This window comes from Vombatus ursinus, unplaced genomic scaffold (assembly GCF_900497805.2).
Source record: "Vombatus ursinus unplaced genomic scaffold, bare-nosed wombat genome assembly UNPS02014951.1, whole genome shotgun sequence".
Taxonomy (NCBI): Eukaryota; Metazoa; Chordata; class Mammalia; order Diprotodontia; family Vombatidae; genus Vombatus; species Vombatus ursinus.
Window position 1 is genome coordinate 2,537,018 of NW_020954729.1, and position 17,459 is coordinate 2,554,476.

The 17,459-nt window shown below is 38.9% G+C and overlaps 1 protein-coding gene across 2 annotated transcripts in view; it reads right to left on the bottom strand.

Moving 5' to 3' along the window:
• Positions 1–17,459, bottom strand: part of MTM1 (myotubularin 1) — a 108,297-nt gene that overhangs the window by 31,285 nt on the left and 59,553 nt on the right. For both annotated transcript variants that reach the window (XM_027845085.1, XM_027845086.1), the window contains exon 6: positions 4,274–4,375. In XM_027845085.1, coding sequence (XP_027700886.1) covers positions 4,274–4,375 — 102 coding nt within the window. The remainder of the gene's footprint in view (positions 1–4,273; positions 4,376–17,459) is intronic.

Below are 17,459 nucleotides of genomic sequence, written 5' to 3' on the forward strand. Positions count from 1 at the left end.
CATGGAAGTTGGTATAGGCTCTACGTACACATTCCTATTAAACATATTTTCACATTAGTCATGTTGTAAGGAAGAATTAGAACCAACAGGAGGAACCACAAAAAAGAGGAAACAAAACAAAACGGGGAAAAAAAGAGCAAATAGTATGCTTCAATCTGCATTCAAACTCCATAGTTCTTTCTCTGGATGTGGGTAGCATATTCCATCATGAGACCTTTGGAGATGTCTCAGATCCTTGCATTGCTGAGAAGAGCTAAGTCTGTCAAAGTTAGTCATCACACAGCGTGGCTGTTACTGTGTACAATGTTCTCTTGGCTCTGCTCACTTCACTCAGCATCAGTCCATACAAGTCTTTTCAGGTTTTTCTGAAGTCTGCCTGCTCATCATTTCTTATAGCACATTCACATACCACAACTTGTTTAGCCATTCCCCAATGGATGGGCATCCCCTCATTTTCTGATTCTTTGCTATCACAGAAAGCAGATTTCTTTTTTAAACCACAACTTACGAAACTATTTTTTAAAAGTTCATCGCTTGGTGATCAGCTTGTTGGTGATGAGCCCCTTCAAATTTAGCCAGGTCGGTCCTCAGACAACAGACATACAGTCCACTTCTAGGCCTATACTGGAAGTTCTTCTAGTTTTGTAGAACCTATGGAAGACTACTCTGCCAGTACAGTCATCGGGAACCCAGGATGTCACCTCCACATCAAGTTAAGGTGGAGGAAAACTTTTTTCACTGATATAGCTCAGATGAAAACTTAGAAAATTATCTAGAAAGTTTTGTAAAACTAAGCAACTTTAACCAAAATGTCTCAAACTGTTAGGGGAAACTAAATGGAAACTAGAGGAACAAAATTTAAATTAACCATTTACTGAAGTGAGAGAATGACAATAGAAAGAAATGATCCCAAGAAATTCTGAGTATTGTAACTCCTTTTCAATATTTTGCATGTTTCAAGTTAAGATGCATTCTTGATTAGGCTCCACACTCTTACATCCTACAAATTTTCAATTAATACTTTTTCAAAATATGCTCACGATTGTGTCAATAAGAATAAACAACTTTACAGAGCAGCACTTTTCTTTGAAAAAATTCAAAGCACTCCAATATGTCTCTTTAATAACCTTATAAAACTGGCACAAGATTTCCCCTTGCTACAGCGAGGGAAATGATCCAATGACTCGCCCTGATGTTATATGGCTTGTCAGTGGCAGAGCTGGGACCAGAACCCAGATTTCCTGATTCCCAGTAGAGCGCTCTTTTCTCTCCCTTGGTTCAGCAGACAAACAGTTCATTTATAATCTTAAACACTTTGCTGAAGAAACTAAACAAAAAGCCACATTTGCTAAAGGAACTATAGAGATTTAAGGTGACCTAATTATTTCCCAAAGCATTTGACTATATTTTACTACGCTATGTAATGGATCAGATAGATTTGGGGCTAGCAGGAATCCTAGAGATCATCTTGCCCAATTTCCTCACTTTGATAGAGGAGGAAACTGAGGCCCAGAAATGAAAACTTCCCCTTTTTGATCACAAAACATGTTGATATGAAATTATGTTTAAAAAGACATGCAATGCAAATGTATGTCACATTTTGCAATAATCTATTTACAAGAATTCACAATAACATTAAGAAAAAAGAAAATGAAAGCAAAGCAATGAATGTTATTTTGAAAATATGAAACATTCCCTAAAACTTTATTTAGAATGAGATCAGACCAGTGAATTCACTCAGAGCACATCCCAACTGCTCTTTTGTAGGCCATTCTAAGTGGAAGGTAAATAAAGCTCAGTTCCAAGTTCAAGCCACAGAGTGAACAGACTGAATGTTTGCCTGCAACGGGAAGCAGGAGGGGCCAGAGGGTGATTCAGAAGAAGAAAAACACCCATAATCCATTCAATTCATGACCTGACTTGGAATTGAGCTTTTTTAGGTTTCCAGACATTATTTCTGTGGGTCCAAAAGCAAGTGTAACCTGAACAAGTCTAACCCTAGTTTCAAATAAACTCTAGCTGACTCCAAAGGTTTGTTGGGGCCTCAGTTCTCCCTCTCACTTGCTATATATAACCTGTTCTTCAATTTTTTAGGTATTTCTAAGGCTATGTATACAGAAGCCAACACAAGCATATCTCACTTTAGGCAGAAGGTTTATACTGAAAAAGATGCATATAAATTGAACTTTTGTAAAATGAATCATTTTAACAGGTTACAATTTCAGAAAATTCTGAATGCAAGAGCCTGATATAAAATCATGCATGATACAGCAAGTCTCTTAAAATGATATACTTATTTTTAAAAGCCCAATAACTTTCTAATAAAAGCCTAATAGATAATTCAAATACAATCCTAAAAATATAGCCATGCACATTGGCAGGCAATATGTTCAATGAAACATGGGAATGGAGAAACCCCATTTTGAGGTGTACTCTGGTCTTTTGTGCAAAAATGCTTCACAAGACAGTTACAAGGCAGCCTTTTCATCATTTCATCAGGCAGTAACACTATAGGTCTTCGGCATATTTTCACTACACTCAGAATAAAGGTGTACTATCTTCTTTTAAGAGTTAGTATATGGGAACGTTCTATAGAGAAACCAGGATTAGATGAAATATGTTAAAGGAAAGCATGTGCCAGGCTAATATGTACTTCTCATCCAAGAATAAAGAATTGTCCTTTCTCTCTTTTCCCTTTCACGGCCAATCTCCTTGACAAAGTTTTCTTTACTCATTGCCTCTACTTCTTCTCTTCTCACTCCTCAACCCCTTGAAATCTGCCTCCTGACTTCATCGCCTACCAAGTTCCTGGAATAGCAGTGCACAAATGAAACTGCTCTCTCCAAGGTCACCAATGATCTCTTCATGAACAAATCCAATGACTTCTTCTCAGCTCTCATCCCCCTTGGCCTCTCTGCAACATTTGACACTGCTGACTGCTCCTTTCTCCTACCTGGGCATTCTTTCCTCTCTGGCTTTTTTGGGGGAAGGAGAGCACTGGAGCATTCTTCCCTGGTTCTATCCTCCCATCTGTCTTCTTATTTTCCTTTGCTGGCTCATCATGCTTGCCTGATCCCTTACGTGTGGGTGTACTTCAGGGCTCTGTCCTGATCTTTCTTCTTTCTAAATCCATTCTCTTGGTGATTTCATCAGGTCCCATGGGTCCAATCCAGATGGTTCCCCGATCTACATATCCAGCCTTCGCCTCTCCGAGCTACGATCCTGCCTCACCAACTGCTTGTCGGAAATCTCTAAATCAATGTGGGCATCTCTAACTCAGCATGTCCAAGACAGAATTTATTCCCTCCAACCCCAAACTCATCTCCTTCCTATATTCTGTATTTGTGTTGATGGTACCACCATCATTCTCATCACTGAGGTTTATAATCCTGGCCTCATCCTCAATTCTCTGAGCTCACTCACTCCTCATATACAATGAGTTGCCACGTTTTATTGATTCAATCTCTAGAACATCTCACACACCTGTTCCTTTCTCTCCATTCATGTGGCCACCCGATTAGTTAAGACCCTCCTCCCCTCTCCTTTCTCCCAGGCCCCAGTCACTCCTCTCGCTAATCCAGCCTCTACACAGCTGCCCAAAACAACTTTGCTAAGGCACAGGTCGGCCTGTGTCATTCTTCTGTTCCAAGTACCTCTTCAGCATTTTCCCACTGACTCTAGAATACAATGCAAATTCCTTTGTTTGGCATTTCCAGGCCTTGCCAATCTTGTTCCAACCTACCTTTCTAGGCTTACTGCACACTACTCTCCCTTCTACATTCTCTGCTTCATTCGAACTGGCTTAGTTGTTGGTTTTTGTACGTAACGTTCTATCTCCTATCTCTATGCCTCTGTACTGGCTGTCCCCTGTTCCTGTCATTCTCTCCTTCCCTACTCTCAAGGCTCAGCTCAAGCGCCATCTTCTATATGAGGGCTACCTTGAGCCAGATGCTACTAGGCAGTACCCTAAGGAAATGATTTTGTGTTAATTTTGTACTTACTTCTCTATGCATAAGATGTTTTCCCCAATGGAATGTTAGCTCGTTGAAGGCAGAGACTACTTCCTTTTTTTTGTCTTTGTATCCCCAGCACCTACCATAGTACCCAGAACATACCAGGCCCTTTGTAAATGCTTGCTTGATTTGTTTATTTATTTACTTATTCATTCATTCATTCATTTATTCAAATAAATGTTTGCTGAATGAAACAAGATAGAAATAAAATTTTGGAGCACAGACACTCTAGAACTCGAGGGAAAAAAACGTTAGCTTACCAAACCATGTGACCGTGGAAAGGCATATTTTGTGAGGACTTCAAATATGTCTCTTCTGCTGTGACCTTCCTGTTTCAAAGCAAATCTCAGATTTCTCATATCCTAAAGGGAAGATTAAAAAAAAATGACCACCGCATCCTCAGATACAGTCATACTAAGTAAAAACATTCAGATTAATTTAAAACTCTTTAATTGAATTAATCTCAAAAGGACAATTATTCTATGTAAGTAAAAGAATGCTTGATTATATAGTACTGTGAATAAACATTTATTAAGCACCTTCTATGTGCCAGATGGGTAGCTAGGCAGCCCAGTGAATAATGCGCCGGGTCTAGAGTCAGGAAGACTTGAGTTCAAATCCGGCATCAGACACTTACTGGCTGTGACCCAGGGTAAATCACTTCAACCTGTTTGCCTCAGTTTCCTCATCTGTCAAATGAGCTGAAGAAGGAACTGGCAAACACTCCAGTGTCTCTGCCAAGAAATCCCTAAATGGGGTCACTAAGAGTCAGACATGACTGAAACAACTGAACAACAACAAAAATGTGCCAGGCACTGTACTAAGGACTGGGAAAGGAAGGCAAAAACAAAGCAAAACAAAATAGTCTCAGATCTCAAGGACCTCTGAGTCTCCTGGGGAGATAACATGCAAACAACTGTGTATAAACAGTATACAGATAGGGTAAACTGAGATAGTCTCAGAGGGAAGGCACTAAGATTAAGGAAGCCTGGGAAAGGCTTTTTGTAGGACTGTAGCTTAGACTTGAAGATTTCCAGGGAAGCCAGGAGGTAGAAATGATGAAGAAGTGCGTTCTAGGCATGGGGGATAGCCAATGAAAATGCTGAGTCTAGAGATGGAATGTCATATGCAAGGAACATCAAGGGGGCTCATGTCACTGGATCACTGACTATATTTGGAAGAGGGTAGCTGAGGTGGGGAGGTGTAAGGTATAAGAAGACTGGAAAGGTAGGGAGAGGCTTTGGATGCCAAATAGAGGATTTGATATTTGATCCCGGGGGCAACAGGGAGCCACTGGAGTTGACTAAATGGGGAGTGGGGGCTGAGGATGTGTGTTACATGGTCAGACTTGCACTTTAAGAAGATCAATTTGGATGAACTAGAGTGGGGAGAAACTTGAGGCAGGGAGATCAACCACGAGCATATTGCAATAGTCCAGGCATGAGGTGATAAGCACCTGCACTAGGATGGTGGCAGTGTCAGAGGAGAGGAGGCATCCATACAAGAGATGTTAAGAAGGTAGAAACACAGCAGGACTTGGAAACTGGTTGGATACGGAGGGTGAGAGTAAGGAGGAGAGGATGACAACCTAGATTGTGAGACCAGGTGACTGGGAGGATGGTGGTACCCCAGACAATAACAGGGAGGTTACAAAGGGGAAAAGTTTTTGGGGAAAGATAATGAATTCATTGTTGGGCAAATTGAGTTTAAGATGTCTACAAGACATTTAGTCTGAGATGTCCAGTTGTAGATGGAAGATTGGAGGTCAGGAGAAAAATTAAGGCTAAACAAACAGATCTGAGAATCATTTGTATAGAGATGATAGTTGAATCCATGGGCACTGATGAGATCACCAAGTGAAAGCGTATAGAGGGAGAAGAGAAAAGGATCCATGAGACAGCCTTGGGGGCCACCCCTAGTTAGTGGATATGACATGGATGAAGATCCAGCAAAGAAGAATGAGAAGAAGCAGCTGGACAGGTAAAAGGAGAACCAGGGGAGATTAGTGTCACAAAAACCTAGAGAAAAGAGTATGAAGGAAGAGGGTCATCAACAGTGCCGACAACTCCAGAGAGGTCAAGGAGGATGAGGACTGAGAAAAAGCCACTGGATTTGGCACTTAACAGGTCACTTTAGGAGAGCAGTTTGAGTCGAATGATGAGTTCAGAAGCCTTCTCAATGGAGTTTATCCACAAAAATTGCACCTTTAAAGAAAAGGCAAAAGTTTTAAGTTTAAAAAAAAATCCCCTGCCTCTTGAATCTTATGGAATCATTGAATTTAAATGGGTATGGGTGAAGCAGAAGGGCTGGACTAGAAATCAGAAGATCTGGGACCAACTGGGCTCTGATGCTAACCAGCTGTGTGCCCCTGGGCAAGGCCCTTAACCTCCCTAGACCTCAGGTGTCTCAGGAGTGGGTTGGACTAGGTGATTTCATCCCCCCCCAGTGATTGCACTTTAATTTTTGAAATTTAAACAGTTTGTGATTTTTCACTGTAAATAAAATAATTTATTTCTAGGTAACTAGGAATCATTTGTTTTTACTTTTAAAAAGGCTAGGTATCAATGTCATCAAATATATCTTAAAATATATGAAATTTTTAAACATCTTTAAAAATATGCCATTTTCTTCCAACTGAATTGTACCTTAAAGTTTCATTCAAGAAATGTATTTTCAATGTACAATCTCACTTTGATAGGCCTCTAAACTAAATCACATTAAAGAGTCCCCAATTATCAGTGAAATATTTTTGGTTCAAAAAAAAAAGAAAAGACAATATCCTGTAGGAACTCCAGCTCCTTAGTAAACAAGAGAATTGGCTTTACATAGAATACCAAAAAAATCCTACAATTAATTTCCAAGTTGTATAATCATACAGGATCGTCATTTTGAGGGGGCAATTCAATAGGCACAAAAATGATTTTTAGAAATCATTCGCCCTTCTAGTCACCCAGGTTCAAAACCTTGTTTTCTTTCTTGACTTCTTACTCTGACTCATCCCTCACATCCAATTAGCTGCTCTATCTTGTCATTTCTTTCTCCATGACATCTCTTGCATGCATTCCCCTTCTCCCATTTACACAGCCACCAGCTTAGTTCAGACCCCCATGTGACCTCTTATATGGACTCTGAAGTCCAGCCTCCAGCTACAGTCTCCTACTTAGTCTTCCTTCCCCAAATCTCTCCTCAATCTGATCTAGCCTTCATACTGCTGCCAGTGATTTCCCTAAAGTGTAGCTCTGAACATATCCTACTACTCAATAAACCTCAGTGGTTCCGTATTGCCCCTAGGATGAAATATCGACTCCAGTGCTTAGCATTCAAAGTGCTTCACAAGCTGGTCCTTCCTACCTTTCTAGGATTCTTACACAATACTCTTTGGTCCAGCCCCAAGCGCCCACTTGCTGTTCCTCCATCTCCACATCCTATGTCTTTGCTCTGGCTGTCTGCCATACCTGAAATGCCCTCCCTTCTCACTTGCAGTTCTTCAAATCTCTGGTTTCCTTCAGAACTCAACTCAAATGTCACCTTCTGCGAGGAAGTATTTCCTTGCTCCCCCAGAGGTTATGCTTGCCCTTCTAGGATCATATTGTATTGATCTGTCCGTTTCCTGTATGTACATATATCTATACAAGTCCATCCTGTTTCCCCCATTAGAATGTGAGCTTTTGTCTCTGAATCTCCGGCACTCGGTGTGGTGTGTGGCACAAGACCAGTGCTTAAAAGATGCCAATGGACTGACTGAGCTTGGGCCTCTCATACTATCTCCTTACTTAGGAGGGGTACTAACTCCCTGTTATCCATTCATATTCCTTCCTTTCCAATGGAAAGATGATTCTCTTGGGCAGCTCTGGCGTCCCTCAGGAGCCTGCTAGTACCATCCCGTCTAGGCCAAGAAGCAGCTCTCTCTTTTCTTCTTTTCCTCTGTATAGCAAACCTTTTGTCATCAGCCTCAATCTGTTCTGAGAGTTAGCGCTCCTGACACTTTTTTTTATTAGACTGTGGGGCTTTTGGAGCCGCCCTCCATTACCTGCCTTTACTTTCATCTTCGTCAGCTTTTCAAAATCTCAGATGGTTGGGGTTCCCTTTGCATAACACATCAGTCTCTTTAGACAACTCCACCCCATTCAGAACTATTTCTTCTACTGTCCTCAGAATTTCATTCTTGACTTTCCCATCCCCTGGCCTGACTTCCTCTGGACAATCTTAATTCATGGGATCCTACCTATTTTTTTTCTCCCTCTAGTCTCCCTCTCTACCCTCCACCCTCTTCTAAAGTTAAAATATATATCAGAATTAAGCCACGATTTCCTCTTTCTTTGTGCCTTCCCCTTCCTCTTTCCTCTCTTTTCTTAGGGAAAGAAAGACACGGTGGTGCAGTAAAAGGCAGAATCCCATAGTGACCAGAAAGCTTAAATTTGAGTCAGAAAGACCTGGGTTTGAATGTGCTAGCTCTAGTCCTTCCTAGCTGAGGAGAGAGACCTTCATGAGACACATGGCTAATTGACAGCCCACCCACGCTGCTATTAGATCAAGTCTCCCTCTTAGGCTTCTGTCCTGTTTGCTTAAACCTTGTCTATGTCTTCTGTCTAGATGGTCTGTAATACACTCTGATGCTAATATTGCTTCTTTTTCTGACTCCCTGGATCTTCACCTAAATACCCTCTTCCATGACCCCCACCCCCACCCCACCGTCGTTCCTGAATCTCATCAATGAGTGTGTATTCTTAAAACACAATGCTATCTTGCTATTTCCTCTTTGTACAGTGGAAAGAACAACAGATTTGGAATTAGAGAACATGAGGTCAAAACTTGCTTTCCTGAGTTAGGAGTTCTAACTCATTCTTTTAATAATACTTTGGACAGTTTTAAAAATAGAAATCTGAGGCTATGGGTTTTATCCTTAAATCTTTTTTTGGGTTATCTATTGCTAATCTTCCTACACTGTAGCTACTCTTGATGGCATTTTCCTTGGAGGATCTAGCTAGCTAGTTAGCTATCGGCTGTTTGTCTTCTGCCCTCGCTTTTCAGTTTGTAAGATGATATGATATGATATGATAAGATATGATATGATATGATATGATATGGTTTTCGGATGCCAGGCAAATACATTCTTTTGTCCCTGGTCCTTGTTAGGTCCTTTTCTGTGTTATTCCTGCATGTTAGGCCACAGTCCATATTCAAAATCTGTTCTCAGATATCATGTTTTTAACCTGTTCACAGCCCAAATTGGCTGCTCTTATGAGTCATTTTTCTTCAATCAGGAGCAGCAGTAACAGTGATTAAAAGACAGCCTATGCCCTTAAGGTCCTTGTTTTCTTGAGCATTAGCCATGCTTTCTCAATCCCATTTCTGCCCACACCCCAGAAGTAGTAGTCATCATCAGGTCTGACAAGTCCTGGGAGGTCCTCTGTCATGGTCTGGGCACACACCCCCGGGGAATAGCGGAGCTCTCTACTGTTGTTGTCAAGGAGTCACTAACTACCAATGCTTGTCTGTTTTTCCCTCTGACCCTTACTGGACAATCTTTCATCTAGTGTCACCTATCACAGGATCCTGGATTTAGAGCTGGAAGAGACCTTAAGAGGTCATCCAGTCCAACTCTCTCATTTTATAGATGAAGAAAATGAGGCCAGAGAGGCTGACTTGCCCAAGGTCATACAACTGATAAGTGGCAGAACCAGGATTCAAACACACATCCTCTGACTCTTTCCACTGCAGCACACTGCCTCTCACACTAACATTCCCTGATGGACAACAAGCAGCTGCTTCACCTTCAGTGCTTCCAGTCCCTCATGTCGTTATTCAGCTCTGAGAGCTTAGCAGTCCTTCTGTTCTTTCACTCTCCAACTTCCTGACATTGGAGAGGATTCCCCTTTGCCTCTTCAGATCCTATTTCTTTTTGGTTTTGACACCAAAGCCCTTCCTCTCCTTTGTAAAGGAACATTTAATTCTCCCTGAGCATCTAGATAGTGGAGAGCCATTCTTTTAGCCTCTTTACCTTTGCTTCCAGGAATGAGGCCATGCTGTACTTTTTCCATGGATAAGAATTACTGTTACTCAAATTTAACTTGAAGAGAGATAACAACTTAAAATTACATGACTAGTAACATCACTGAATGTTCCTATAAAGCATTTGTACAGAACTTTGTTCTTCTTAAGCCATTCTAACATCAAATAACTTAAGAAGCTTCTTGGAACCTTATAATCCCTCATTTTAAAAATAAACATTTTAAAAATCTGAACATAAAACCAAAAAAAAGTGAGCATTTCTATATACCAAGTAGAACATAAAAGACAATTGTACCTGAAACTGTGAATCTCTACTCCATATAGCTTATTTTTTTAAAAGTATATAATTCATCACGTTACTTTCAAAGCTATCCTGCTTATCTATGCTTCTGTTATCTTCTGTATATTAAAAAATGTCTTAATGGCTCTTTTCTCTGGGGGTGAGGTGGAGAGGGAGGGAAAAATCACTGTTGTTAGCCCCTCTCCCCCTTAAAGCCCTACCTCCTAGTCATAAAAAACCCTTATAATAAACAAGCACATTCTAGACCAATAACCCTAATAAATATTGATGCAAAAATTTTAAATAAAATAAAATATTAGCAAGGAGACTACATGCAATGGCTGATTCGATATTAGGAAAACTATAAACATAACTGAGCATAATAAAAACAACCAAAAATATGATTTTGTCAACAGATGCAGAAAAGGCTTTTGACAAGAGACACCACCTGTTCTTGTTCCAAACACTAGAAAGCATGGGACTAAATGGATCTTTCCTTAAATAATAAGGAGTATCCATCTAAAAGCAAGAGTTGGCATAATCTGTAATAAAAATAAACTAGAGGCCTTTTCGTTAAGATTGGGGTGACGATTTCCATTCCATTACTATTTAATTGAGTCCTAGAAATGCTGGCTATAGCATAAGACAAGAAAAAGAATGAGGGTATAAACACTGACAAAGAGGAAACAAAATTATCACTTTTTTGCAGATGGTGTAATGGTTTCCTTAGAGAACCCTCGAATCAACTGAAAAATGAAATTAAACAATTAACTTTAGCAAAGTTGCAGGATATAAGATAAATCTACACAAAGCATCAACATTTCTGTATACTGCCAACAAAATCTAGCAGGAAGAGGATAAAGAGAGAAATTCCATTTAAAACAACGGCAGAATGAATAAAATACTTGGGAGTCTACCTGCCAAGACATACGTTGGAACTAAATGAACACAATTACATCTTTACACAAATAAAGGCAGATCTAAATAATTAGAGAATGATTATTTGCTCATGGGTAGGCCAAGAAAATAAAATAAAAATGACAATAATACCTCAATTAATTTACTTATTTAGTGCCATACTAATCAAACTATTAAAGGGTTACTTTATAAAGCTAAAAAAAATAACAAAATTGGTCTGGAGTTTTAAAAAGGTCAAGAATATTATGAAAATTAATGAAAAAGAAGTGGAAAGGAGGGGAGCCTACCAGCACCAGACCTCAAACTACACTACAAAGCAGTCATCATAAAAACAATTTGGTACTGGGTAATAGATAGATACACATAACAGAACGAGAACAGTAGTCTATTGTATGATAAATCCAAACATCTCAGCTCCTGGGGTAAGAACTCACAATCTGACAAAACCTACTGGGAAAATTAGAAAGCAGTCTGGCAGAAACTAGGTACAGATCAACATCTCACACTGTATTTATCAAGAAAAGCTTCAAATATGTATATATCATAAGCAAATTAGAGGAGCAAGGAAGAATAATACCTTTGAGATTTATGGATCAGGGAAGAGTTCGTGACCATAAGAGGATTTCGGGAGGTAAAACAGACAATTTTGATTACTAAAATTAAAAAACTTTTGCACAAACCAAAGCAAATGCAGCTAAAATTAGAAAAGAAGATGGTAAACAGGGATTTTTTCCCCCAGCAAGCTTCTATGAATAAAACCTCACAAAGGTGTTTTTAGAATATATAGGGAATGATGGCCAAAGTGGAAACTTGTTTTGACTGACTATTCATGGGTGTAATGGGTTTTATTTATTTTTTTCAGTAGACGGTTAGGAATTAGAGGGGGAGAAGTCAGATTTCAACTGCTTAAAACTATTATATATAAAAGGAAAACTTGGGAACTCTGATCAATGTACTGACCAATCACGATTCCTGGGGACTCATGATGAAACATGCTACTTATACTTAACTCCTGATAGAGAGGCAATGGACTCAGAGCACAGATTAAGACTTTTTTTTAAAGATATGGCCAATGAGAAATTTTGTTTTGCTTAACTACACATGTTTGCAACAAGGGTTTTGTTTTTCTTGTTTTCTCAGTGGGAGGGAAGAAGATGGGGAAGGGAAATGGGAGGGAGAGAAAGTTGATCTTTGTTTGAAGATAAAATAAAATTTAATTTAATTAAGAAAAAGAATATGTAGGGAATAGGTTAAGATACATAGGGAATGGTTTCAAATTTATAAGAATAAGAGCCATTTCCCAATTGATAATCGGTCAAAGGACTGGAATAGGCAGTTTCCAGAGAAAGATATCCAAACTATCAATAGCCATATGGAAAAATGCTCTAAATCGCTAATATTTAGAAAAATGAAAATTAAAAAAACTCTGAGGTTCCACCTCACACCCATTAGATTGGCAAAGTTGACAAAAAAGGAACATGACGAATGCTGGACATAGTGAGAAAACAGGTATATTAATGCACGGTTGGAGGAACTGTAAACTGATCCAGTCATTCTGAAAAGGTATTTAGAATTATGTCCCCAAAATTATTAATCTGTGTACATTCTTTGACCCAGAAATATGACTACTAGGTCTATATCCCCAAAGAGGTCAGAAAAAGAGAAAAAGGACACACAAGTACAAAAATATCAGTAGGAGCTATTTTTGGTAGTAAATAATTGGAATCTGACCATCAAATAAAGAATGGCTGAACAAGTTATAGTACAAGAATGTAATGAAGGGGATGGTTTCAGAGAAACCTGGGGGAGACCTGTATGAACTAATGTAGGATGAAGTGAGCATACTAGGAGAACAGTTTATACAACACTATTCAATACAATAATATTACAATAGTATTGTAAAGACAAACAACTATGAAAGACTTAAGAACTCAGACTGACACAACGGCCAATTGATATTCTAAAAAACTCATGATGAAACATGTTACCCATCTCCTGATAGAGAGGTGATGGACTCAGTATGCAGATTGAGACTTTATTTTTAGATCTAGCCAATGCAGAAATTCCTTTTGCTTGACTATACATAATTGTAAAAGGGGTTTTGCTTTTCTTGCTTTTTTAATGGGAGAAGAAAAAAGAGGGAGAGAAAAAGTAGGTAGGATGGAGAGAATGTAGATCTGAAAATAAAACTGAATTAAAAACAGGCATACTCAGGTAAAATCAGATCATATAATGGCCATACAAAAAAAGTATGTCTCTTTCTGTATCTTCGGTCCATTACCCTTCTATCAGGAGAACCTTCAATCAGAGATCACCTGGAGTCATGGTTGGTCCTCACTTTGGTGAGAGTAAAGTCCTTCAAAATTGTTTATCTTTACAATGTTTTTACTGAAGAAACTGTTCTTCTAGTTCCATATTAGTTCACAAAATTTTTCCTGGGATTCTCTGAAATCACCTCTTCCATCATTTCTCACATTGCATATTATTCCATTACATTCCTAGACCACAATTTGTTCAGCCATTCCTTAAGTGAGGGGAACTTCCTTAGTTTCCAGTTTTATGCTACAAAAAGTGCTATTATATATGTACACACATATGCAATATACATATACATACATGTACACACATACACGTGTGTGTGTGTGTGTGTGTGTGTGTGTGTAAAGGTCCTTTTCCTTTTCATTTGATCCCTCTGAGACAGAAGTCTAGTAGTGGGGTCTAACAGTATACAGTTAATTGACTTTTGGGGTAGAGTTTCAAATTGTTATGGCTGGATCAAATCACAGATTCACCAACAGGGCAATAATGTGCCTGTTCTCCTGTACTCTCTCCAACATGTCATTTCCTTTTTTTTTTTTTCTTGTCTTCTTTGCCAATCTGATATATGTGATCTAGCTAACACTTTAGAACAATGTCAAATAATAGTAGAAAGGAAGGGTATTTGCACCCATTTGTAATGGTTCCACCATTGCCAGGATTACTAGCTCTAATTACTAGAGCTAAGATATTAAAGAGATACTTTCTGTTTCTCTTAGAATGTTAGCATTTCATCATTGTAAAACCCCCTTTCAATTGCTCAAATAAACATCTGCCATTCTAGGTTTCTCTTGACTTTGTTTGCATTTCAAAGTTCTTATTCAGCTCTGGTCTTTTCATTAGGAATATTTGAAAGTCTTTTATTCCATTAAACGCTCATTTTTTCCCTTGTAGGAGTATACTCAGATTTGCAGGGCAAGTTATTCTTGGTTGTAAGCCTTTCTCTTTTGCCTTTTGGAATATTGTATTCCAGGATCTCCTCTGGTTGAAGAAGAAGCTGATTGGTCTTGTGTGATACTGAATGTGGTTCTCAGGAACTTGAGTTATATTTTTCTGGGTGCCTGTAGTATTTTTTCCTTTGATGTGGGAGCTCTGGATATCTTGGCTATTCTTAGGACTTTTCCTTTTGGGATTTCTTTAAGGAGGTGATTGGTGGGTTCTTACTATCTTCACTTTGCCCTCTGGTTCTAATAGGTCGGGGCAGTTTTCATTTATGATATCTTAAAATATAGTGTCCAGGCTTTTAAAAACCATGGTTTTCAGGGAATCTGGTGATTCTTAAGTTATCTTTTAGCCTGTTTTTCAGGTTAGCTATTTTCAATAGTGAGAACCTTATATTTTCACAGTGTCACTGAGTTATGTTTGATCTATTCTAAGTTCTAGGGCATTCAATTTTTGGGTAAGGTTTACCACTTCCTAGTCTAAGCTATTTGTTCTTCTTTCAGTTACTTCCTCTAAAGCTTTTAGTTTATTTTTTATCTCGAGCATAACTTTTTTTTGAGGCAATTGGGGTTAAGTGACTTGCCCACAGTCATACAGCTAGTGAGTGTTATGTGTCTGAGGCCGTATTTGAACTCAGGTCCTCCTGACTCCAGGGCTGGTGCTCTACCCACTGTACTACCTAGCTGCCCCTCTAGCATAATTTTTTCCAAATATTCATGTAGTCCTTGTGGAAAAGCTATTTTTTTCCTTTGCATCTCTGTTTGCAGTTATTGTGGAGTTATTCAACCTTCTAGATTGAATTTTTAGGTATTCCTGGTTCCATAGTAACTCTTTATAGTGAATGGTGCCTTCTGTTTACTAATATCTCCAGCCTTAGTTCCTAAATTGGGGCTTTGTGCCAGGTTCAGGTTCCATTCCCTACCGTGCTTTTGGGTGGAGTGGTTGGCCCTGCTTGGTGCCAACATGGATAACTTGGGTTCCTGAACTGACCTCCATCTCCTGGTGCTGATAGATTTTAGGCCTCCCTGGATTTCTAAAGTTCAAAGCACTGGGTTTGGAGGGTCCTTTATGGAGTCTCAGGGTAGAATGCTAGGGCTTCAGAATCCCTGAGCCTTGTATGTTCCAGTGTGGGCACTGCCCAGACTGGCCCTGCTGTTTCTAAAGTCTATTCTTTGGGTTTCTGATCAGCCTTGGGTTTTCTCATGAGAGCTCTTTGATCTTTCTTCCTCTGGATACAAAGTCTTTCAAGCCACAGGTGTCTCTGGTATCTCTAGTCACAATATGAGGCTTCTGTCTTGTCTGACTGTGCAGGCTGGACTGGATTTTCTTGCAGGCCTTGTTTTCTAACTCCCACTGAGTTCTGGCTAACTTTTTGTGCAATTCTGGAGTGGATGAAGTCATTTACTATAATTTCTCATTGGATTTCTTGATCATTATAAAGTTAATTCTTAGGTTTTGTGTTGAACTAGATATGCTATGTTGCCTAACTCTCTTCAGGCAACCAACTTAGCTTGAAGTCCTCATAACCCTTCATTTTTAAGCAAAGAATCAACAAATGTTCTACCACATACAGGATCCCACAAAATACATACAGCAAGAAGACAATTACTATGGCCCAAAATTTTTATCAATGATTCAAAATTGATCAAGTTATACAGATGAATTTCTACACAGAACCCTTTCAGTTCTATTATTCTATATAATTTTAAATGAGCATGACCACCTAAATGCAAATTCTGTCAAATACAGCTGAATTATTCACTTTATAATGAGCTGTGGAAGTACTGATTGAAAGCATAGTTGGAAAAATCAGAATACTAATTGTCTATCCATAAATCAAAGCACCAGTCAAATGGAGGAAGAAATGCACTTTTCAAAGCTAGGTTTTGTCAATAGCTGCACTATAATGGTTGATTATACAAGCACTCCTAAGGCTGAAGGGGCGCAAGTGGCTCCAGCACTCTAAGTGGAAGCATTTCAGTTTTCTAAACTATCAACAACCTGTTTCCTAATATCTATAAGACATAAAAGAACTTCCCAACAATTATGCTTAACCACTCAGCTAAAAAAATCTGATCAATTTCTAGATTATTTTATTAACAATTATTTTCAAGTGTTAATAATTCCAATGAATGGTCCAATTGCTCTAACTCTGGTAACAGAATTACCAGCAAAACCAATTTAATAATCACCTTCCTCTAAATATGATAAGAAGAGCTGAAGTGTCTCTCTGGGAATACTAATAAAATAGAATATAAGCTCCTAAGAAAAACCATTGGTAAGAGCTTGGGGCATGGCTTTTTGAACTATACTGACATTAAAGGATGCAAAAAATACTCCCAATATACTGAATCAGCTGAGGCCTCACATTAGACTATTAAAAGTTTCCTTTGCTCACCCAAGCTCAGCTTCAATCAAAGATGCAAGTTTGTCTATCAGTGGACTTCCAAAGACAATGAAAAAGAAGGAACCAGAGCAGCTTTTTTCCCCCAAATCTCCATGTGCTAGCTGATCAAATCACTCAAGTATCAGGGCATACAGTACTGATTTAAGAAGCAGATCAAGGTACTAGGTAGCAGCTAACAGTAATGAGAGAAATAGGACAAAAAAAAATTAGACGCATTTCTGTTCTGGACAGGATCCCTAAATTCCTTCAGTCTTCTACACAGAGCAGTAAATTAGTCCTTAATAAGCTGGAGAGAAAACCCACACACTGGGATTTATATTCACTACAAAAATTAGAATCAGGAATCACTGGACTGTGAGTTGGGAGATCTGGATTCTAGTTGTTAGCTCTATCTTTGATCTTTGAAAAGTCCTTTAACCTCTCTAGGCCTCAGTTTCCTCATCTGTAACATGAGAAGGCTGAACTGTATGTTCTCTCTGGCTCTAAGATTCTATGATATAATTACTCTACATATGGCATATTTCTAATACAAAATACATCAAAGGTAAGCTTTATTTTCAGAGGGGATTTT